At 37.4% G+C, this 19,594-nt stretch overlaps 1 protein-coding gene across 2 annotated transcripts in view; it reads left to right on the top strand.

Moving 5' to 3' along the window:
• Positions 1 to 19,594, top strand: part of GRM1 (glutamate metabotropic receptor 1) — a 356,991-nt gene that overhangs the window by 101,774 nt on the left and 235,623 nt on the right. For both annotated transcript variants that reach the window (XM_065888534.1, XM_065888535.1), the window contains exon 2: positions 14,237 to 14,486. In XM_065888534.1, coding sequence (XP_065744606.1) covers positions 14,237 to 14,486 — 250 coding nt within the window. The remainder of the gene's footprint in view (positions 1 to 14,236; positions 14,487 to 19,594) is intronic.

The following is a 19,594-nucleotide window of genomic DNA, read 5'->3' as shown; positions in this document are numbered from 1 at the left end:
TAGTTGCAACAAGAGCACCCTAAGAAAGGAGGCAACTAATTTCTGAGACTTTCAATATTAGGAAGCAAGGGGTTTTATCTGAGCTCAGGCTGTGATATTGTGCAGAGTGATGCATTTGTTGGGCTGATCCTTTCTAAAATTCATTCTAATTATCAGAGGGAAATTTCATGCACAGAAATTTATCATCATCATAGATCTTCATCTTTCTTTGTTAAATAATTCTTCTTATAGTGGAATTAGCACTCCTAGAATGACTGATGACCTCAGATGAAAGTTCTTGCCACTTTTCTATCCAACTTCATGATAGTAAATTGGAAGAGCCTAGTTAGCTCTGTTTCTCCCAGACCTGTTGTTCCTCTCTGGAAGAAAGTTAGCTCCATAATGATTCTACTAGAACATTACATATGTTTCTGAAGTTAAAAAAGTTAAACACTATCTATTCCTCTAAGTGCCTATTTAATCAATTAAGACTTGGGGACTGAGAGGACAGCACACATTTCATGAATGAATTTGTCTCCACTGTCCCAGAATGTGATAGTATTAAAGTAGATTTCAAGACTGATTTTCTCTCACTTATATTTCTTTTTTTGTGTGTATAATTCTCAATAATAACCTAGAATTCTATTTTATGTGGTAGAAGGGGTGGTGGTAAAAGGGGTGGTGTCCCCAAAATTAGGAGCCCCGGGTTTTGATAAGATATCACCACTAACTTTCTTTGTGATTTTGGGTAGGTTTATTCACTTCTTTGGACCTCACTTGTAAAATGAAGGTCATAGACTAGATAACGTCTAATGTTCCCTAAGTTCTAATATATTATATATATATGTATATATATAGTGTTTTATATAATATAATTATTACAATATTTTATATAATATGTTATGCATAATATATACTATTATACAAATAAATATATAATACTTATATATTTAACTATTTCATTAAAATTACATATATATGTAATTTTTAAATGAAATGTAGAAAGTACACACTGTCACTTAAGTACACACTGTCACAGGCTGTAACGGGGCAGTAATACATGCCTCCCAAATTCCTCTTGTACTTTAAATCCAACATAATCACATTCCAGTGGGACAAAGAGTTTATCAGGCAGACTAATCATGTATTTACTGCTTGAATTGGTCAACAATTACTCATGAGTCATCCAGCAAGAGTTACTGAGTTGAAACAGGCACTGTGCTAGACAAAGGTGTTACAGACACAGCCCTTACTTTCACCAGGTACACACACTAATGGAGTATACAGACATTAAGCAAATAACCACACTAGTAACTGCATGATTACACATTTATCCATATCTCACCGTAAGTGCTATAAAGGGAATAAATGGAGTTTATTGTCATTGTGATGAGGGAGCCAAGGTAGGGCCACTTTCTATAGGATGATTGGGGAAAACCTCTATGAGTAAGAGATAGAACTGAGGGGCTGAAACCTGAATGATTAATAGAAGTAAGTCTGGCAAAGGCAGAGGGAAGCAAATGAGTGGAGCCTTTGAGCAAGGAAAGAGCTTTACACATTTGAAAATGAAAAGGAGTCCGTTGTGGCTGCAAAAGTGAACTGGCAAAGTGACAAGAAGCGAGGCCAGCCTGGCAAGGAAGCTTGGGGTCATGTGAGACCTTTCAGGCCGTGAAAGACTTTTGGATTAAATCCTAAGGGTTGGGGGGAAACCACTAAAGATATCTGAACCAGTAAATAAATTGATCCCATTATATTTAAAATAACCGTGATTTCCAGGTTTGGAGTAGATTGAAGAGGAATAAAAGTGGACCTAGGGAGACCACAAAAGTGATAAGGAGAAAGAGACAGTGAAGGCTTGGATTAAAGTAATGGTAATGGATAAGTTCAACATACATTAGAGAACTGATAGATTATTAATGAGCAAGAGTAAAGAAATAAAATGGTTTCATTTTAATGGACACAAGAAATATATCTAAATTAATTTCCATTAATGACAGCTTTTTAATGTATCATACACACACACATGCACATATATATATGCATGTGTGTGTCTGTGTATGTACATGTGTGTATTTGGAATTGTCATACATTTTATTATTTCTTCCTCTTACTTTTTTTTAAACTTTAAAGACCTCTAGTTACTCCTATATTCAAATGGGTCCAGACATACGAATAAGATATCGTTTGTTTGTTTGTTTTTTTGTGATACGCGAGCCTCTGACTGTTGTGGCCTCTCCCGTTGTGGAGCACAGGCTCCGGATGCGCAGGCCCAGTGGCCATGGCTCACGGGCCCAGCCGCTCTGCGGCATGTGGGATCTTCCCGGACCGGGGCATGAACCCGTGTCCCCTGCATCGGCAGGCGGACTCTCAACCACTGCGCCACCAGGGAAGCCCAAGATATCCTTTTAATACCTTTGCTTTCTGATCCTGTAGATGCTCTCTCTCCTCTGGCCTGCACTACAGCACCATCTGTAATCATCCCTTTGCATGTACAACTCTTCCAAAAGCCTAGGTTTATCTAGCACATGGACTGTCTTCCATTCATTTGTTTGCCCCTGAGGGCCTTGCTTTGCCTGGCACACACATATGTGCTGGAAGATATTGAACAACAAAGTGATCATGTTCATTCACAGGATGTAATACTTGTTTTTCTATGTCCCCTGGTGATGGTGAGAAAACTGGAGACTAGAGAGCTGCTTATTTGAGTTTCTACATTTCTGCTCCCATGTCTCTATAATGAATCAGAGATATTGGAAAGCTGTGATTTGGCAGCCATAGAGCTTGCAGAGTGTCATTGGAAGAGCTAAATCAACAATACCTGTGTGGTTCATCAACTTAAAACTCTTGGAATTGGAAGAAAGCCCAGAGGAAATCTAATCCTACAACGGATTCACTCTGCACTGCAATGTCATAGCTGAAGGTTATCTAAAATGCTTGATTCCAAATATTGGGCTTCTCAGAAATAATGTCTCTTTTCTTAGTTTTTATGGATGAAAACAAATGATGATTTAATACCAAAATGGGAAATGGGACCTTGGCACATTCTTATTTTTTTAAACTAGTAATTGAATTATATATTGTATTAATGAATAGAGATAAGGAAATGTATACCGCATATAGATGAAGGGAAATTACAGTGGATGATTTCCACTCAGGTTCTTCATGAACTCTTCCTTTATATTTTATTTATATATAATATTTAACCCTAACTTTGTCATTAAATGTTCCCATCTTCCGTGTTCATCCAGTTCCTTCTTGGTGGTCCTCTTCTCAAAATGTACTGTAAAGATATTTAAAAATAGACATAAGGAATTATTCACCACTAGAGGGTGTTTGTAAATGGTCCAAGGATAACGGTGGGAAAGAACCCAGGACCTAGTGTATTGTGGAATTGACACACACTGCCTCTGTGCACTGCTCTGCTTTACAACCCCTCACATCCATGACATCTTCAGCCGTCCAGTTGCCCACTGCTTTCAGAAAGATCTGCTAAACCAAATCAAATTAGGATGTCAGGGTTTTAATGGGTTATCTTTCCCAGGAGGATTTTTCTTTTTAGGAGAAAGAGAAGTCACGTGTTACAAATGGTAGAATTTCAGGTATCAGTGTAGGAGGAATCCCGAGCTGGAGCGGCCCAAGTGCTTTGCCTACACTTTTAATAGCATTGTATGTAAGCCTTATTCCAAACATCCCGGCCTGAAGAGCAGATAAAATGCCCAGTGACATTTACTTGGTTATGTTCTTAGTTGGCCTGTCAGTGATTCTGCCTTGCTCACCATCGCACATAGACACAGCCTGTCACCCTTCCTTGAAGTCTCCCTGACCAGCTGACTCATCCCTACAGGCTCATATTCACACATCTGGTGCCTCTACAGCATGTCAAATAGGACTATGGGCTCTGGACTCTAATTGCCAGGCCTGAGTTTCCTTCTCTCTCATTTACTGTGTGAGGAAACATAAGCAACCTTTCCAAACCTCAGTTTTATCATGTGGAAATGCCCTGTTGTGGGTTTCTGAGGACAAAAGGATATAATGGTTGTAAATGGCTTCTTCTGGTGCCTAGCACACAGAGCTCAAGAAATGTTAGCTAAATAAATAACAAACTCTCATATGCTAATATTTATATTTATTAAATCATTTAATTCTTACAACAACTCTAAGAGGTGCTTTCCATTATTATTTTCATTGTACAGATGAACCAAAGCACGGTGAGGTTAACTGACTTAACAAAAGTCCCGTGGCTTAATACGTTGGGGAGTCAGAATTTGAGCCCAGGGCCCTCTTGTTCCAGAGTACCTGCTTTTTACCATTCTGCAATGCTACCTCTCCTATAAATAAATGATATTACTTCAAGAGCATTGGCAAAGCCACTGGAAAAGTCCTCTGTATAGCCTCAGTCCAGGTGAAACACAGGTCAAACTAAGGCGCTAGAATGCAAAGTAGTGTGGAATGAGCCTTTCCCACCATGGTACAGAAAACCGGGGCTAGCCTTACAGCCTGATAATAAGAGCCCTCAGAGATCACCCAGTGCCACCCCTTTGCTTTATAGATAAAGAAACTGGAACCCAGGGTAGTCCAGGTATTTGCACATAGTCATAGTTAGACCGAGGCAGAACTGGTTAGGTTTCATAGGCACAGATCCAAGGGCCTTTTAATTCACTACATTTCCTGCACGAGGCTCTCATGTCCTTTGAATTAAAGACAATTTTTCCTTCATAGTCTAATTTCCTTTTGACCCAAGGTAAAACCTATTTTGACTTGGTTCAATGGAAAATTTTACTGATGATGTAAAGATACAAAAGTGGGGTTAAATAGGAGACCAAGGGCTTAGTAATGGGGCTGGGTTAATTCCACTGAGCAAAAGGTGGCTAAAAGTAGCTACATGGAGGGGTAAGGGAACAGCTGGCTCCTGCTGAATGTCAGTCCACTGATGCTGGACAGTATGTCTCTCTATTACTTAGGGTTCACCTAATGAGCTTGTTCTGTAAGCAGCCTTGTTTTCTAATATGATGGTTGTTTCTGCAGGGCTGTGTCCTGTTCCCTGCTTTTTAGTGACTGTATACCTAAAAGTGAGTACTGGCAAAAAATGAACCTACAGGCAAGATACATTTTAAATGGTTATTCAACAAATGCTTTCTCCTCCCCTACAGTAATGCACTTGTAAAAGAATCAGATTGGGGAAGGAAAAAGCTGTTGAAAACAATTTTGCTAAGCAGGTGCTTACTCGGGGTACTGAGAATATGGAATATGTTTTGACATGAAGCTCTAGATTATGAAAGAGTGCTGATTCATATTGTTCTAGAATCACCAAATGCTTACGTTGTAAGGAAGCTTAAAGATCTAGTATGAACCCCGTACTTTGAACATGAGAAAAAGAAGACAGTGACAAACAACTCAAGGTCACAGCTGGTTAGAGGTAGGCAAGACTTTGCTCTCATCCTGGAATTCTTATAGTGAAATATCATATAGAGGACCAAGAATGTGTTCATCTTCAAGTAGCAGAAAACCATTCTAATTGTGGCTTTGCAGATGGGGTTTCACCTTTCTCATTCAAGAAGACATCCAGGAGCGGCCAGTGCAGGGCTAGAATGAAGTGTAGTGTTGCTACTGGGTAGCTGGGCTGTTATGTTTTCTGCTCCCCCAGCCTTACGTGTGAAGGCTTCATCCTCATAGTTGACCCCTCATTGTAACAACATGGCTTCTGCACATCTAGGCCTGGGTCCACATACTGGTGTAAAGGGACAAAAGACCTAAGAAGCATGCCTAGCATCTGACCTTTTCAAAAATTTCCCAGAAGCCTCACCTGGCAACTTCTGCTTAAATCTCATTGTCTGGAATTGGGTCACTTCTGCATCTCTAGCTGCAAGAGAATCTGGGAGAGTAGGTACTTTTGACTATGCACAGTCACCCTAAACAAAAATGGGTATTTTTTTATTAAGGAAGGATGGGGGAATGGATAATGCATAGAAAACTGCTAGAGTATGAAACATAAAGGATGTTGTAGGTAAGTAATTAAGGGCTATAGGCTTCAGGGTCAGACACATCTGAGTTCAAATTCTGGCTCTGACAATTTTTGGGTAAATTACTATTTTCTCAGGCCTCAGTGTTCTTTATAAATGCAGAAAATTATGGGAAAATGAGGCAACAAGGTTGTAGTGAAGTTAAACAAAGAAAATTGTAAAACAATAAGATCAGTATAAATTTTCACATTATACCACTGCTTTAGGATCTGAAACATTAGTGTTGCTTACCCTCCCTTGACCAAGTTATATTTTGATTTCTTTTACCTTCAATGAGACAGAATATTCAGGACACCAAGACATGGAAACTGGTTAATCAGATTTTTTTCACCTTTATTCCCTATTAGAAATACTGCCCAAATGATACTTAGACATCTTTCACACTGCTTCTAACCCTTTACTCAGAGGGAGGGACTTCAGTGGGCCAACCATCCTGGCCTCAACCTGAAGTGCTTCCTTATCATGGAGAGGAGATGACCAGGCCTGCAACCCAGACCTTGTAGGGAATTTACATCAGAGAGGGTGTTCTGAGCCTTTTATATCTTTTCTTAGGGCAGAAACTCAGTAGAATTGAAATTTACATCTCCCAGACTAAATCTCATTGACTTTTTTTTTTTAAAGAAGTAATAAACAGCATTTATTACCTTGGTATATCATACTGGTCTTATTGCTGTTCAAGTCTCACTGACTCCTAAAAAAAAAAAAAAAAGTGGAGACTACTTCTTTAATAAATTAAGGGTACTCATATCAGATTCTGGAATTTCAAACAAGAAATCTGTATATATTAAACAGACTCTCTCAATCCAAGTAGGTAGGTATCACAGGAAATGGCACACGGTTTATGGTCAACTTTGTCTAAGAACAGTAACTATAGGGAATTCCCTGGTGGTCCAGTGGTTAAGACTCCATGCTTCCACTGCAGGGGTCACACGTTCAGTCCCTGGTCAGGAAACTAAGATCGTGCATGCCCCACTAAGTGACTATAACATTGGTATTTCTTATTTCTTATAGGAAGAAAAATTGTTACATTGTTCTTGTGAGAGGTTCATTTTCCTTGTGGCAAGTTTCCTGAATACCCCATAATAGCTTTGCTTGGCATGATAGTCAGATAAAAACTGTACCCTATGTATTTTTATTTCAACGATTTTTATTAACAAAATAATACATGATTATTTAGATAAATTAGAAAACAAAGATAAAATATAAAAACATAATTATATATTATTCTGAAAAAACTTAATATTTTCTTGCATATTCTTCAAACTTTATATGTATACATATATATTAAAAATTGGCTTTATATTTTACACACTATTTTAAACTTTTTTGTACTTAACAATATGGCTTTCCTTTTACATTGAGTACAACTTTACATCACCCTAGAAAACGGTTGCATATATTCTTTATTCCATTACATAATAATTATTTAAACATCTCCTATTGTAGAAAATAGTTTTTTTTTCTTTGTTTGTTTTTTGGTTTCTGTTATATTTTCCAATTGTGTGCTGTGATAGAGATCCTTGTAACTGGAACTTGATGGACAATGAAATTATTATCTGAAAACTAAATTTCTGAGTTAAAAATATGAATGTAATTTAAAACATTGTTACTACAAATTTTCCACTGAAAAGGTGGAACAGTTTATACTACCATTAGCAGTATACGAGTGCTCATTTCCGTGAACTCTTGCCAACACTAGGTATTATCTAAAAAGGATACTATTGTGTGTGTTTGTTGGGGTTACTTTTTCTGAACTTGTTACTAGATACAATTTTCCCAGTTGTGATTGTATATTCAGTATCACATAGGCAGGGGTGGTGGACAGGTATGATAGGGGCTGCTTCTGTGAACCTGTTTTCTCCATGTGAAAACTGAAATGGAAAATGCCACTTTTCTGTAAGAAGGATGATGTCCTTTTGTATTTTTATACCACTTACATTTTGCCTTCTCTTAACTTCTTTTTCTATATCATAAAGAACTTGAGTTAGAGAAACAAGCTGGGTTATTGCATAAAGCTCTAAAATAGATACAGTGGCTGAAACTTAAAGAAGACTCAGTGACAGAGACTCAATATAGACAAACACAGACTTTTGAATGCATTGTGTAAACACCAATAGTCCAAAAATAAAATGGAGAAGGAATTGCTTTGGGCAAGTATGACAGAAAAAGTGATCTAGGAACAACTTGGGAACAAGGTGACCATGAATGGCGAGCTGAACACTTCAGTTAAAGAAACAGTCACAAGCTTGGGTTTTATAAATAGGAACACAGAAATAAAGGAATTTAAAGCTCTTGAGTCAATGATAAAGCCTTATGTCCAATTTTAGATTCTACAACTTTAGAGAAACATGGAGAATAAAAGTAGGCACCATCCCCTGAATTTTTCTGTGTTCCAGGAACTTTACATTCATTAACACATATACATCAATAATCATGACAAGTCTTTTTTTTTTTTTTTTTTTGCATACGCGGGCCTCTCACTGCTGTGGCCTCTCCCATTGCGGAGCACAGGCTCCCGACGCGCAGGCTCAGCGGCCATGGCTCACGGGCCCAGCCGCTCCGCGGCATGTGGGATCTTCCCGGACCGGGGCACGAACCCGTGTCCCCTGCATCTGCAGGCGGACTCTCAACCACTGCGCCACCAGGGAAGTCCATGACAAGTCTTTAAGATGTATGTTATGACCCCCATTTGCACAAAACCTAAAGAAAATACTTTAAGGCTATCTCCTCATCTAGGATCCAGGATTCAAACCAGGTTGATCTTCCTCCAAGGCTCATCCTCTTATTTACTCAGCTATAAGGCATACCTGAAAACATGATGGGGCAAAAGAACAAAGATTAATCAGTCCTATTGCATAGAGATGACAGTCACCTTTTGGTAAATTTCCTTCTTCCACTTGGATGCTATAACTCTATCTGCCCAAACTGGGGTAATTAAAGGTGGGGTTATGAAATTTCTGATAAAAAGGATTCTCTTCTGTTTTCTCTGATTGCCTTGTGTCAAGCAGTTCCTTCACTGACCTTGCATATAAAATCCCTTATGTGCTTCTAAGGCAGGTGATGACTCATTCACCTCTGACTGACCAGACCCATAATGCTGACTGCAGGTGTGTGGATGGAAGCAGGGAAACATAACACTTTCTACGTATTAAGTGGGAGAACCAAACAAATTAAAAGGTTGCCAGGAAAGGTTAAAATAATAGGAATTGTTTCCCTGGGAGGAGAGAAAGCTGAACTGTGGCTTCCAGAAAGACCTTTTTTAAAAAAAGAAAGAAAGAATTCAAAGGAACTGATACCTGCCTCCACTGAGAGTGAAGGGGATATGAATTTATATTTTGTTGTATAGGATTTAGATCAAAAAGAAGAATTACCTGATAGTGATGATTGTTGAATATTGGCAGTAGGTTTCCAGAAGGTGCTGTGAAATCAATTTCTATCAACATAGTTCTTTCAAAAATTGGATATTATCTTATTTGTCCAGGATGTCCCAGGAGACAGAATGATCAGTTTTCAGGACCTCGGATAGGGACTGGCCCATAATGCAAGGGGTATATCGTCATCCAGGGAGCCTAAGACTACCAAAGAATACCAATAAAGGGATATAAGCATGAAATAAGGCAGAGATTAAGGGAGTCTAGAGCATAAGACTAGTGAATCTTTGAAAGTAATACTGTTCCTTCTTTAAGAAAAGTGAAGAAATATCTACGTATTTTCCGTGTATAAATGTTTCCCCTCATATAACTGAGGTGTACATACGTAGGGATGAGATATGTTGAATGCTGTTGTTTTACCAAGATAATTCATGAAGATGCAATAACAGGATTTGGACTTCTTTCAACATAATGGCTGAAGTGTTATTTTAGCCACCAAATGGTGTTCAGATTGTTTCTTAAATATATCTTCAACATTTTAAGAGTAGAAGAAAAAACAATCAATATAAGGACTAGCCTTAAGTGCCTTCTTTTTGTTATGATGACAGTTCATACAGGTGATTATGAAACGCAAGACAATTTTATTTCATAGCTTGTTTGCTCAGTGTAACTTACCTACCAAATCACTACAAACCAATCTTTTATGAATGAATATCTGTTAATATGGTCTGATAATAATCATATCTAACTTCTTCAAAAAATCATATGTAGCTTAGAAAATTGAGTTTTAGCCATTGTCTTTTATCTCTTGAGATAGTTCTAATTTTTACTCCTATTTTCAGTACCTTTATTAACTTTGCCCTTGTACAATGTCCACTTCTATTATGTTTAAATACTTTTATTATTCAAACTATAGGGATTTCTTTGTAAACCCCATGTTTTCTCTCATTAGTCTCCCCATAAGTTCTGTTTAAAAGCTTGTTTTATAGAATATCTTGATTTACTCTCTGTAAATCTTTTTCTCATATGTTTCAATATATTGCAATTTTATATTTTATGGGCTTTGTCAGATGCTACTCTTACATCTCTCTAGGTTTTAGGCAACATCATAACAGTGATAAAGTCTGTTATAAAATCTGTTACAACACAGCAACATATAGCGCATTTCCATGTTGCAATCCTATAGTGGTATGCGAGATACTTCACTAGAGATTTGCTATACAGAGTGGCATTCTACAAACCGTGAACCTTCTGCTCCAATGGAACTTCTCTAGTCATTGCCTCTAAAAATACCTTTTGTGGATTCTCATTCACATCCATTTACCCTGAAAGCCAATCCCTTGCTTACATTCTTCAAGAACTCATTTTCATTCCTACTTTTCCCAAGAGGTATTCTCTGATCATCCTTGCTCTCTCATTCTGAAATTTAGTATTATGGTATTTTTCATTTCCCATGTAGCATATACAGCTTAGTATTGTCGCTATATTTTGTGTGTTTGTGTCATGCCTTCACAGGTGTATTATAAGTCCATGTAGGAGGCAGTATAAAATGCTGGTTATGAACAGGAACTTCTGAGTTAGATGTTGAATCCTATATTCATCACTGTTTGATCTTAGGCAAGTTACATAACCTCTTAGAGCTTCCACATCCCCAGCAGAGAGTTATAACTTCTATATGGAGTTGTAATGAAAAAATGAAGTGCCTAGGTATTTAGCACAGTGCCAGAGACATAGCAAATATTCATCAAATTGAAGGCAAAGTCAATGCCCGATAATTCTGGGCAATTCTTTAAAGAGCAGAGCCTAGGGATTTTTTCCAAGTTGAGAACTCGATAATCTATTTGATAATTGAATAAAAACATGCAGCTCGCTACCAGACCTGAGTGTTAACATTTACATAGTACTTTTAAGAGTTTTATTATGTCAGTTCTTTATATATTCAAAACTCCTTCCAGGGTTACACAGAGAAGTATCTAAATAAATTCCTCACTACCAGGAAAGGCAGAGGAGGTCTGGGTGGTCAGATGGAAAGGGGAGGGGAGACAGAGGGTAGGTTCCATGCTGAGTGTTTTATTTTAAGTCTGGCATCGTTTGATCATGACCAAGGAGTCAGGCAAAGAATACATGTCCTCTAGTTTTCTTTCTAGCTGTGGAAAATCTGTTTATATTTTAAGATCCAGAATAAAAGCACTTTCTTTTTTTCCCAGATTTTTGAGGTATAATTGGCAGACAAAATAGTGTATGTTTAAGGTGTGCAATGTGGTAGTTTGAGATATATATATATACACATTGTGAAATGATTACCAGTGTCAAGTTAATTTATACATCCATTAACTCATATAGTTACCTCTTTTGTTGTTTTTCTGAGAACATTTAAGATCTACTCTCAGCAAATTTCAAATATACAATATATATTATTAGCTGTAGATTATTGTATATGATATATATATTATATATATAATTACCTGTGTAGTTACCATATTGTACATTAGATCCCCACAACTTACCCATCTTATAACTGAGATTTTGCATTCTTTGACCAACATCTCCCCAGTTTCTCCATTCCCCCACTTCTAGTAACCACTGTTCTACTCTCTGGCTCTATGAGCTTGACTTTTTTAGATTTCAGATATAACAGATATCATACAGTATTTGTTTTTCTATGTCTGGCTTATTTCACTTAGCGTAATGTCCTCCAGCTTTACCCATGTTATTGCAAATGGTGGCCTTACCTTCATTTTTACAACAAATATTCCATTTTATGGCTAATATTCCATATTTTATGGATAATATTTTATGGATAATATTCCATTCTATATATATGTATATAATATATATATGGAATATAACACTTATTACATTTTCTTTATCCATTCACCCATCAATGGACGTTTAAGTTATTTCCATATCTTGGCTATTTGAGATACTGATTACATTTCCTTTGGATATACACCTAGTAGAGGGATTACTGAATCATATGATAGTTCCATTTTAAAATTTTGGAGAACTTCATATCGTTTCCCATAATGGCTGTAGCAATTTACATTCCTGCCAACTATACAAGGATTCCTTTTTCTCCACACCTTCCATACCACAGGTACTTTCTTTAGGCAGCTCTTTCTGATTCCTAACCCATAGCATCTCTATTAGATATTTACATTTGAGTTAGTCATGTCATTGCTACTAAATGAAAGTAACATGGTTTCAAGCTTCCTAGAGGTGATTTTCTTCCTTTTTTGTATAGTATTTGTATGTAGTACTATCATCAACATAATGTGTACAAATAAGATAAAATTTATGAATGCAATGTTTAAAATATAAAGATTTATAAAAGTACAAGTCATTCTTATATTAGAGTTACTTTTGTAGAAATATGTATGCTAGTTTGGAGTCTCATAGGCTTCATAAGAGAAATGAGCAGTTTAAACATGGTCTACCACATCATACTCATCTCTCAATCAATTTGTATAATGAAGAATTGCTCTAAACAGGAAAATATGAATAAAGTAATTGAAACAAGAATTTCACAGAACGAATTGACCTATGCTGACATTTTCAAAAAAAATTATGAAAACATACGTGTTTAGTTGCTTGTTGCTGTTAAGAGAAACAAATAGTAACTTAGGAATCAGGTAGACTGTTCCAATTTTAACACAAACAAGCTTCATGCCTATTGGCGAGCCACTTCACTTGGCCCAGTTTCCTTGCTGTAACCTGAAGGGTTTGCACAGAGTATGTCTAAGGCCTTTACTAGATTTAAAACACAAGGATTTTCTTATTCAAATGCATAGAATATTTTTGCTCCTTTAGTCTGCATGTATTTTGATAAAAGAGTAAAATCTTTTTCTGTGATTGTAGTCCATAGGCGGCACCTTAGCAATAAAGTTGTTCCCCTTGTAACACCATCTTATAATGCCTTTTCAGTGCCTTTTGCTGAAAGAGTTGGCTGGTGATGTCTTTGTACCTTATAGATTCCTGAACCTGCATTTATTATTGTAAGCGACATCTGATTTCCTTCCTCGTGCCCTCTTCTGCAGGCAGATGAGCCATTCACTTACCAGCTGCAGTCTTTCCCCTTATAATCAGTCAATGCCTCTTGTCTGAGCCACGATGTGTGACCACAGTCCATAGAGCTGAGGATTTTGTCATGTGTTAAATCTTCCATTCCCTGGAGTGTGTTAAGCCACTGAAGGTGGTTAACTGAAGAGGCAAAAACATTAATTTGATAATTTAATCTTATGAAACAGGAAACGAGAACTCCTTTTTTTTTTCAAAAATACAGGAAAATCTTATCAAGTTTCATAAAAAAGTCCGTGAAACTTTTATAGATATTGAGATTTAAAACTTTTAAATTGAGATTTATAGCTGGTTTTTGTTTGCATATTCCGGCCTGGCCAGGTGCTCCATTTGCTTTGCTTACTCACTCTTCATGGAGATGTTGCAGGACTTGCTATCACCATGAGTGTCTGCTCTTAACCTGGCAGCCAGCTGAAGCAAGCCCCCGGATGAACACGTCTCATTGTGCTGGCTGACCTCCTACCCCAATGTTCTGACTTCTCCCACGTTGCTAAAATCTGGAACAACCACTAGTAATCATGGTTGTAAAATAGGGCAGCCGTCCCTCATTTCTCAAAACCTGTTTCACTGTGGACACCCTAGTTATATAGTTTTCCATTATTTTCACAGAGTTGATAGTTTGATTATTCTCTTTAGTCCATCCAGATCTTCCTGCAGTCCCAGTTATATTTACAAATTATTTGGCAAGTCTATCCTCTTCATTCCCTGTGACTAATGAGTCCTTTTCCTAGCTTGTTACTGCTGCTGCTGCCAGGTTGTCTTGAACATCTGCTGATTGTTTCTGAACAGGGAATTACGGGGAGAGCGGAATGGATGCTTTCAAAGAGCTGGCTGCCCAGGAAGGCCTCTGCATCGCCCATTCAGACAAAATCTACAGCAATGCTGGGGAGAAGAGCTTTGACCGACTCCTGCGCAAGCTCCGAGAGCGGCTTCCCAAGGCCAGAGTGGTGGTTTGCTTCTGCGAAGGCATGACCGTCAGAGGCCTCCTGAGTGCCATGCGGCGCCTGGGAGTCGTGGGCGAGTTCTCCCTCATAGGAAGGTAAATCTCAATCTCTTTCTCTCTCTCTCTTCCTCTCTTTCACACACACACACACACACACACACACACACACACTTTGGCGCACATATACTTGCTCTCACAAAACTGGACTTCCTGATTCCAAAGCGAGTGAAATGTGCATTCCTTCTGGATTTCACTGAGAGTGGGGCTATTTCTATTTTCATGATAGACAAGAGCAGAGGAGTCGATGACAAGATGATGAGACTATTTCAGAAAAGGTGGGAAGTTTTTGCTAGAATGTTTTGTCCTGGCGAATTATTCTTTTCATTTGCTTCCCCCCTTCTGCCCCCTCCTCCTCCCAAAACCACATGAATGCTTTTCTCTTCATATTCCTAAGCATAGATATCTTAATGAGGTGTTGGTGGATGGAAAGTAGTAGTGAAGATGGAAATATACATTAAGATCTGAAATTTAAAGGGCTAGTTGAGTGCAGGTGAAGACATGCCGCTGAACTCTAGTACTTGATGATATAATATTTTACACTTATGGGATGGCTGATAGTGATGTTTTCAGCATGTAATTTCTGGAATTGCAGGTGGTGGGTTCCAAAGTCTATGTTCTTTCTAAGTCATATGTACTTGTGCTGGAATGGAGATTTTCAGTATTATTGTATTTTTCATAGGGTTTTTGACCTAATGGGTATCTTGTTTGATTTACCATCTTCTAATACTACATAAAGGAACTGATCAATTTTTCCAAGGAACCTACTAAGTTTACTTGAATGAAAGCTTCCACTGATCTCTGGCTCTGTCACACTCATCTTCCAGATCTCTTTTTCTTCTCCATCTTCTCTTTTGGCCAGAGTACAATCTTTTCTCACCTTTTGAAGTACCTTAACCAGTGACCCTTTTCTCTAGGAAACTGGGCAGTGGTGGTGTGGATATCCTCCCTGGACCTTTCCTTTCTGGCATTGCACTTGTGATAATGACTGCAATGCTAATAAAATTAATCTCACCTTCATCTGGAACTAGAGGTACAGGACCTATCAAAAACTTTTGAGTAGAAGGTAGGATAGAAATACAGCTAAATGAATAAAGAAACAGAGAAATGATCTCTAGGCATGAGGAAGTATGAAGTCAAGGGCAAAGTATAATTCAAGACTAAGAAAATTATTGAATTTGGGTGAAATTGGCACACTGCCATAAAATGTCTTTTTGGCTTCTTCAACAGGATGCAGTTGTGTGAGGCCATTTAAGAAAGCATCTCTAAAGAAAGAGTATTTAAAGAAGGAATGTTACTTCCTTCATTAGTGAAAAAGTTTGTAAGCAGCATTGTTGAAGTGTTACATGGAATAAGGTTCTTAATATATGCATCAGGACAGGTGGCATATAGATATTCAATCTTTTAACTGATTTTGTAAAAATGACTGCTTTTATGAAGGGTGCTTGTTTTAAAAAATAATCTCATGTTTACCATTTTCAAAAGAAGAAAAGTCTGTTTTGCAGGTTTCCTTCTGTTTAATATCCCCAAAGAGAGGCTAGCTACCTAGATTCTGGAAATCTCGAACAGATGTAGCAAATATATGAGCTTTGGGGTATAAAGACTGCCTAATTGTGAAATATATTTATACAAAATACTGCAGTGAGTAATTGGAGTGTAAAGAACTCATTCTATTATCATTATTTAAAAGCTTGTCAAGAATAATAATGTAAAGTCATCTCTCTGGCTCTTGCTTACCTGCTAATAACGCAGCTGAGTCCCTCCAGGTATTTCTGAGTCTCACATGTGGTTGTTCGTGGTGATATCACTTCTTTTACTCCTCTCTTTCTCTACCTCATATCTTCTGGGTTCTACTGATGTATCCTAGAGATACTATCATCACAACAAACACCTGTGCTCCTGAGGTCGCTGCTCCCTGTACCAATGGTCACTGCCAGTAAAGCGTGGAGCCCTGGAGATGTCAAAGCTATGCCATGCAGTGCTTCTCTGACTTTCTGGGCTATATTCCATGAGGGTCTATCAAAGTGATATTGGCTTTTACTCTCATATCTTAGAGGATTTTGTGGAAAACAGCTTTTTTTTTTTTTTCATTCTTTTTTCACAGCTCTCTCCCTTCCCTGGGAGAGATATGAGTCCAGAGGGAGCTGAGCTGGCAATAAAGACAAGTAGTAACACTACAGCATACCTAGTATCAGCTTTTCCTTCAGATGCTTTATTCTCCTACTTCCTGTGGGATGAATTCTAACCCAAGCACTCCTCTGTTCCTCATGCCAATGGACATTTGGTGAGCTTGGTTCCCTAATTTCAACAGATGTGTCCAGAAGGGTTCCAGTTTAACACCAAGTTGCAACTTCTAGCTACATTTGTAATGCTGTCAAATATATCTCCTTCCTATTTAAAGGAGGTTTAATTTACCAAATGATAAAATCCTTTGGGGTCAGGAGCCATTGTTTAGTTTCTTTCAGAATATGTGGCATGATTCTGGATGCTGCCAGATTCACAAGAGGGCATTGTGTAGATGGTGATGGACCTCTTTTCACAGAGGTGAAGATAAGTAAATCATGGTCTAGATTGCAGCAAGAGACATTTAGTTAAGAAAAGAATTAGAAATTCCTGAATGGAGGTTTGTACTCCTTTGCCTCCTGTGACTCCTCTTTTCTCTTACACTTCACATCCAACATAGAAGGAAATGTTGTTGGGGCTACAATCAAAACATATACAGACTTTGACAGCTTAATGCCTTTCTTGCCGCTACCATCCTACTCCAAGCCAACATCATCTCTCACTTGGGTTATGGCAATAACCTCCTAATTGATCCTTGCCTTGCCCTTCCTGGCCAGTTATTCTTAAGGAAAATGGATCTTTTAAAAATTTAAGTCAGGTAATGTCTTTTAACCTTACACACTCAATACCTGAAAATGGCTTTCCATTTTTCTTATGACAAAGTCCTTGCAATGGCCTTCAAAGTCCCACATTCTGTCATTGGGACTGAGTTTTTTACAATGGAGTAATAAACTAGAATGACAGAAATAGAATTTTTAAATAGAAAGTTCTCCAAGATATTAAAAATATCCTATAGGGCTTCCCTGGTGGCGCAGTGGTTGAGAGTCCGCCTGCCGATGCAGGGGACACGGGTTCGTGCCCCGGTCTGGGAGGATCCCACATGCCGCGGAGCGGCTGGGCCCGTGAGCCATGGCCGCTGAGCCTGCGCGTCCGGAGCCTGTCCTCCGCAACGGGAGAGGCCACAACAGTGAGAGGCCCGCGTAACGCATAAAAAAAAAAAAAAAAAAAAAAAAAAAAAAAAAAAAAATCCTATATTTAATGAATGTATGTAATGGAAAAACAAAACAAAACATGAGCTAAGAGTTCTTCAACTCTTCCACAAAGTAATTATGTGATCTTAAGTCATGTTTTGTCTCCGAGTCTATTTTTTTTTCTATAGAAATTAATGACTTGGCTCCAGATCATCTTTAAATATTTTTCCAGTCCTAGAATTTATAATATATTAAGACCATATGACTGAACCATGTTCAAAGGAATGTATTTATAGATTCATTTTTTCTGAAGTTATTCATGAATTTGGATTAATCAATTTACACATTTTATGAGTCACCTTGTTAAAACAAGGAGAATTCATTGAATACAACTACTCAGAATTAGTGTCTTAATCTGTGGTCATGCAATGTAGCCAGCATATCCACATGAAAATCAAACCTTTGACTCTGAACAAACTGGAATAATATTCTCACCAAGTAAGTTAATTAACCATAGTCAAGTTAATCATCACACAGAAGAACCATTCTTTCTTGTTTCTATGAAACTGCCTCTTTCGAGTTCCTTCTCAAAATTGGGTGCAGCATATCTACAATTATATTTTCCTTATGATGGTGATGATGATGATAACATTTATTTAGGACTTAATGTACGCCAGGCGCTGTTCTAAGCACTTTTTATACATAAACTCATTTAATTGTCATAAAAATATGATGAGATAGGTGCTAATATTATTTCTGTTTTAATGTATGGAGATGTAAAGAACTTGTCAAAAAGTGTCACAGTTGGGATTTGAAGGCAATGTGACTTCAGATTTCATGCTCTTATTCACTAAGTTATATTGTGTGTGTCAAGCTATGATTGTTTTGTTTCAGAGATACTGTCTTTACCCTTAGTTTTCTTTCAGTTTGCTGTCTCTTCTAGAGATTTCATTGTTTAGACCCACATTCTTTGGAAAAATAAACTGAGGTATGTTCATGAGAAAATTATTTTACATTTCTAATTATTCTCTACATATATGCACCCTTTTCATTTCTCTCTTAGTATTAAATGTTTTATATGGTATTTCAGTAAAGGGGCCATTCTTTTCAAGCTCATTATTTTTATTTTAACACGAGACTCCACATATCATTCTCTATTTGCATACAGTCTATATCTATGGAACTATACCTATGTAAAAGCTAATTTGGAATAAGTGGGTGATATTTCTCTGAAATCCTCAGTAATAACTATTATAATTCTAAAAATTAACTGATGAATTTGTTCTAATTCCTATATTGCTCTTTTATTTGAAGAAAGTGAAAATAAGCATGGTTTACATGTGTAAACACCTAATAGCTACGATTTATTGAAGTTTTGGTATGTACTAGGTTAATAATATATGATATCTCCAGTCCTAACAACAACTCTGAAAGGTTGATTTGGAAGGTAAAGAAGTTAAACAATTACCCCAAATTCCTAAATTAATCAGTGGTGAAGACAGAGTCAAACTTCCTACTATACCATAGCATCATGCGGATATGTAAATATCGAATTGTAACTTCCTCAATGATAGGAACCACGTTTTATATACTTTTTATTTTCTTATCATGCCAAGTGAAGTGTTTTGATGTGTTAATTATTTAATAACTATGTCAGAAAGCTTGGAGTGTCATAGTGAGAGCAGGTAGCTTCATTGTGTGAACCTGAGTTCCCTTTTATTTTCCAGGATCAGTAAGTTTTACCTAGTGTGGTAAGGGTTGATGTTCTTCAATCAGCCTCTATTTCTAGAATTTTTCTGTAAAATTGGGACTAATATTTGCTTACCCGTCAGGTTGTTGTTTTTGTCTAATCACAAAATGCTTACTTGTCTGTTAAACCAAAGCTAAGCATCA

Source organism: Phocoena phocoena, chromosome 12, assembly GCF_963924675.1.
Source record: "Phocoena phocoena chromosome 12, mPhoPho1.1, whole genome shotgun sequence".
NCBI classification, from domain to species: Eukaryota; Metazoa; Chordata; class Mammalia; order Artiodactyla; family Phocoenidae; genus Phocoena; species Phocoena phocoena.
This window is presented reverse-complemented; position numbering and strand designations above follow the sequence as displayed.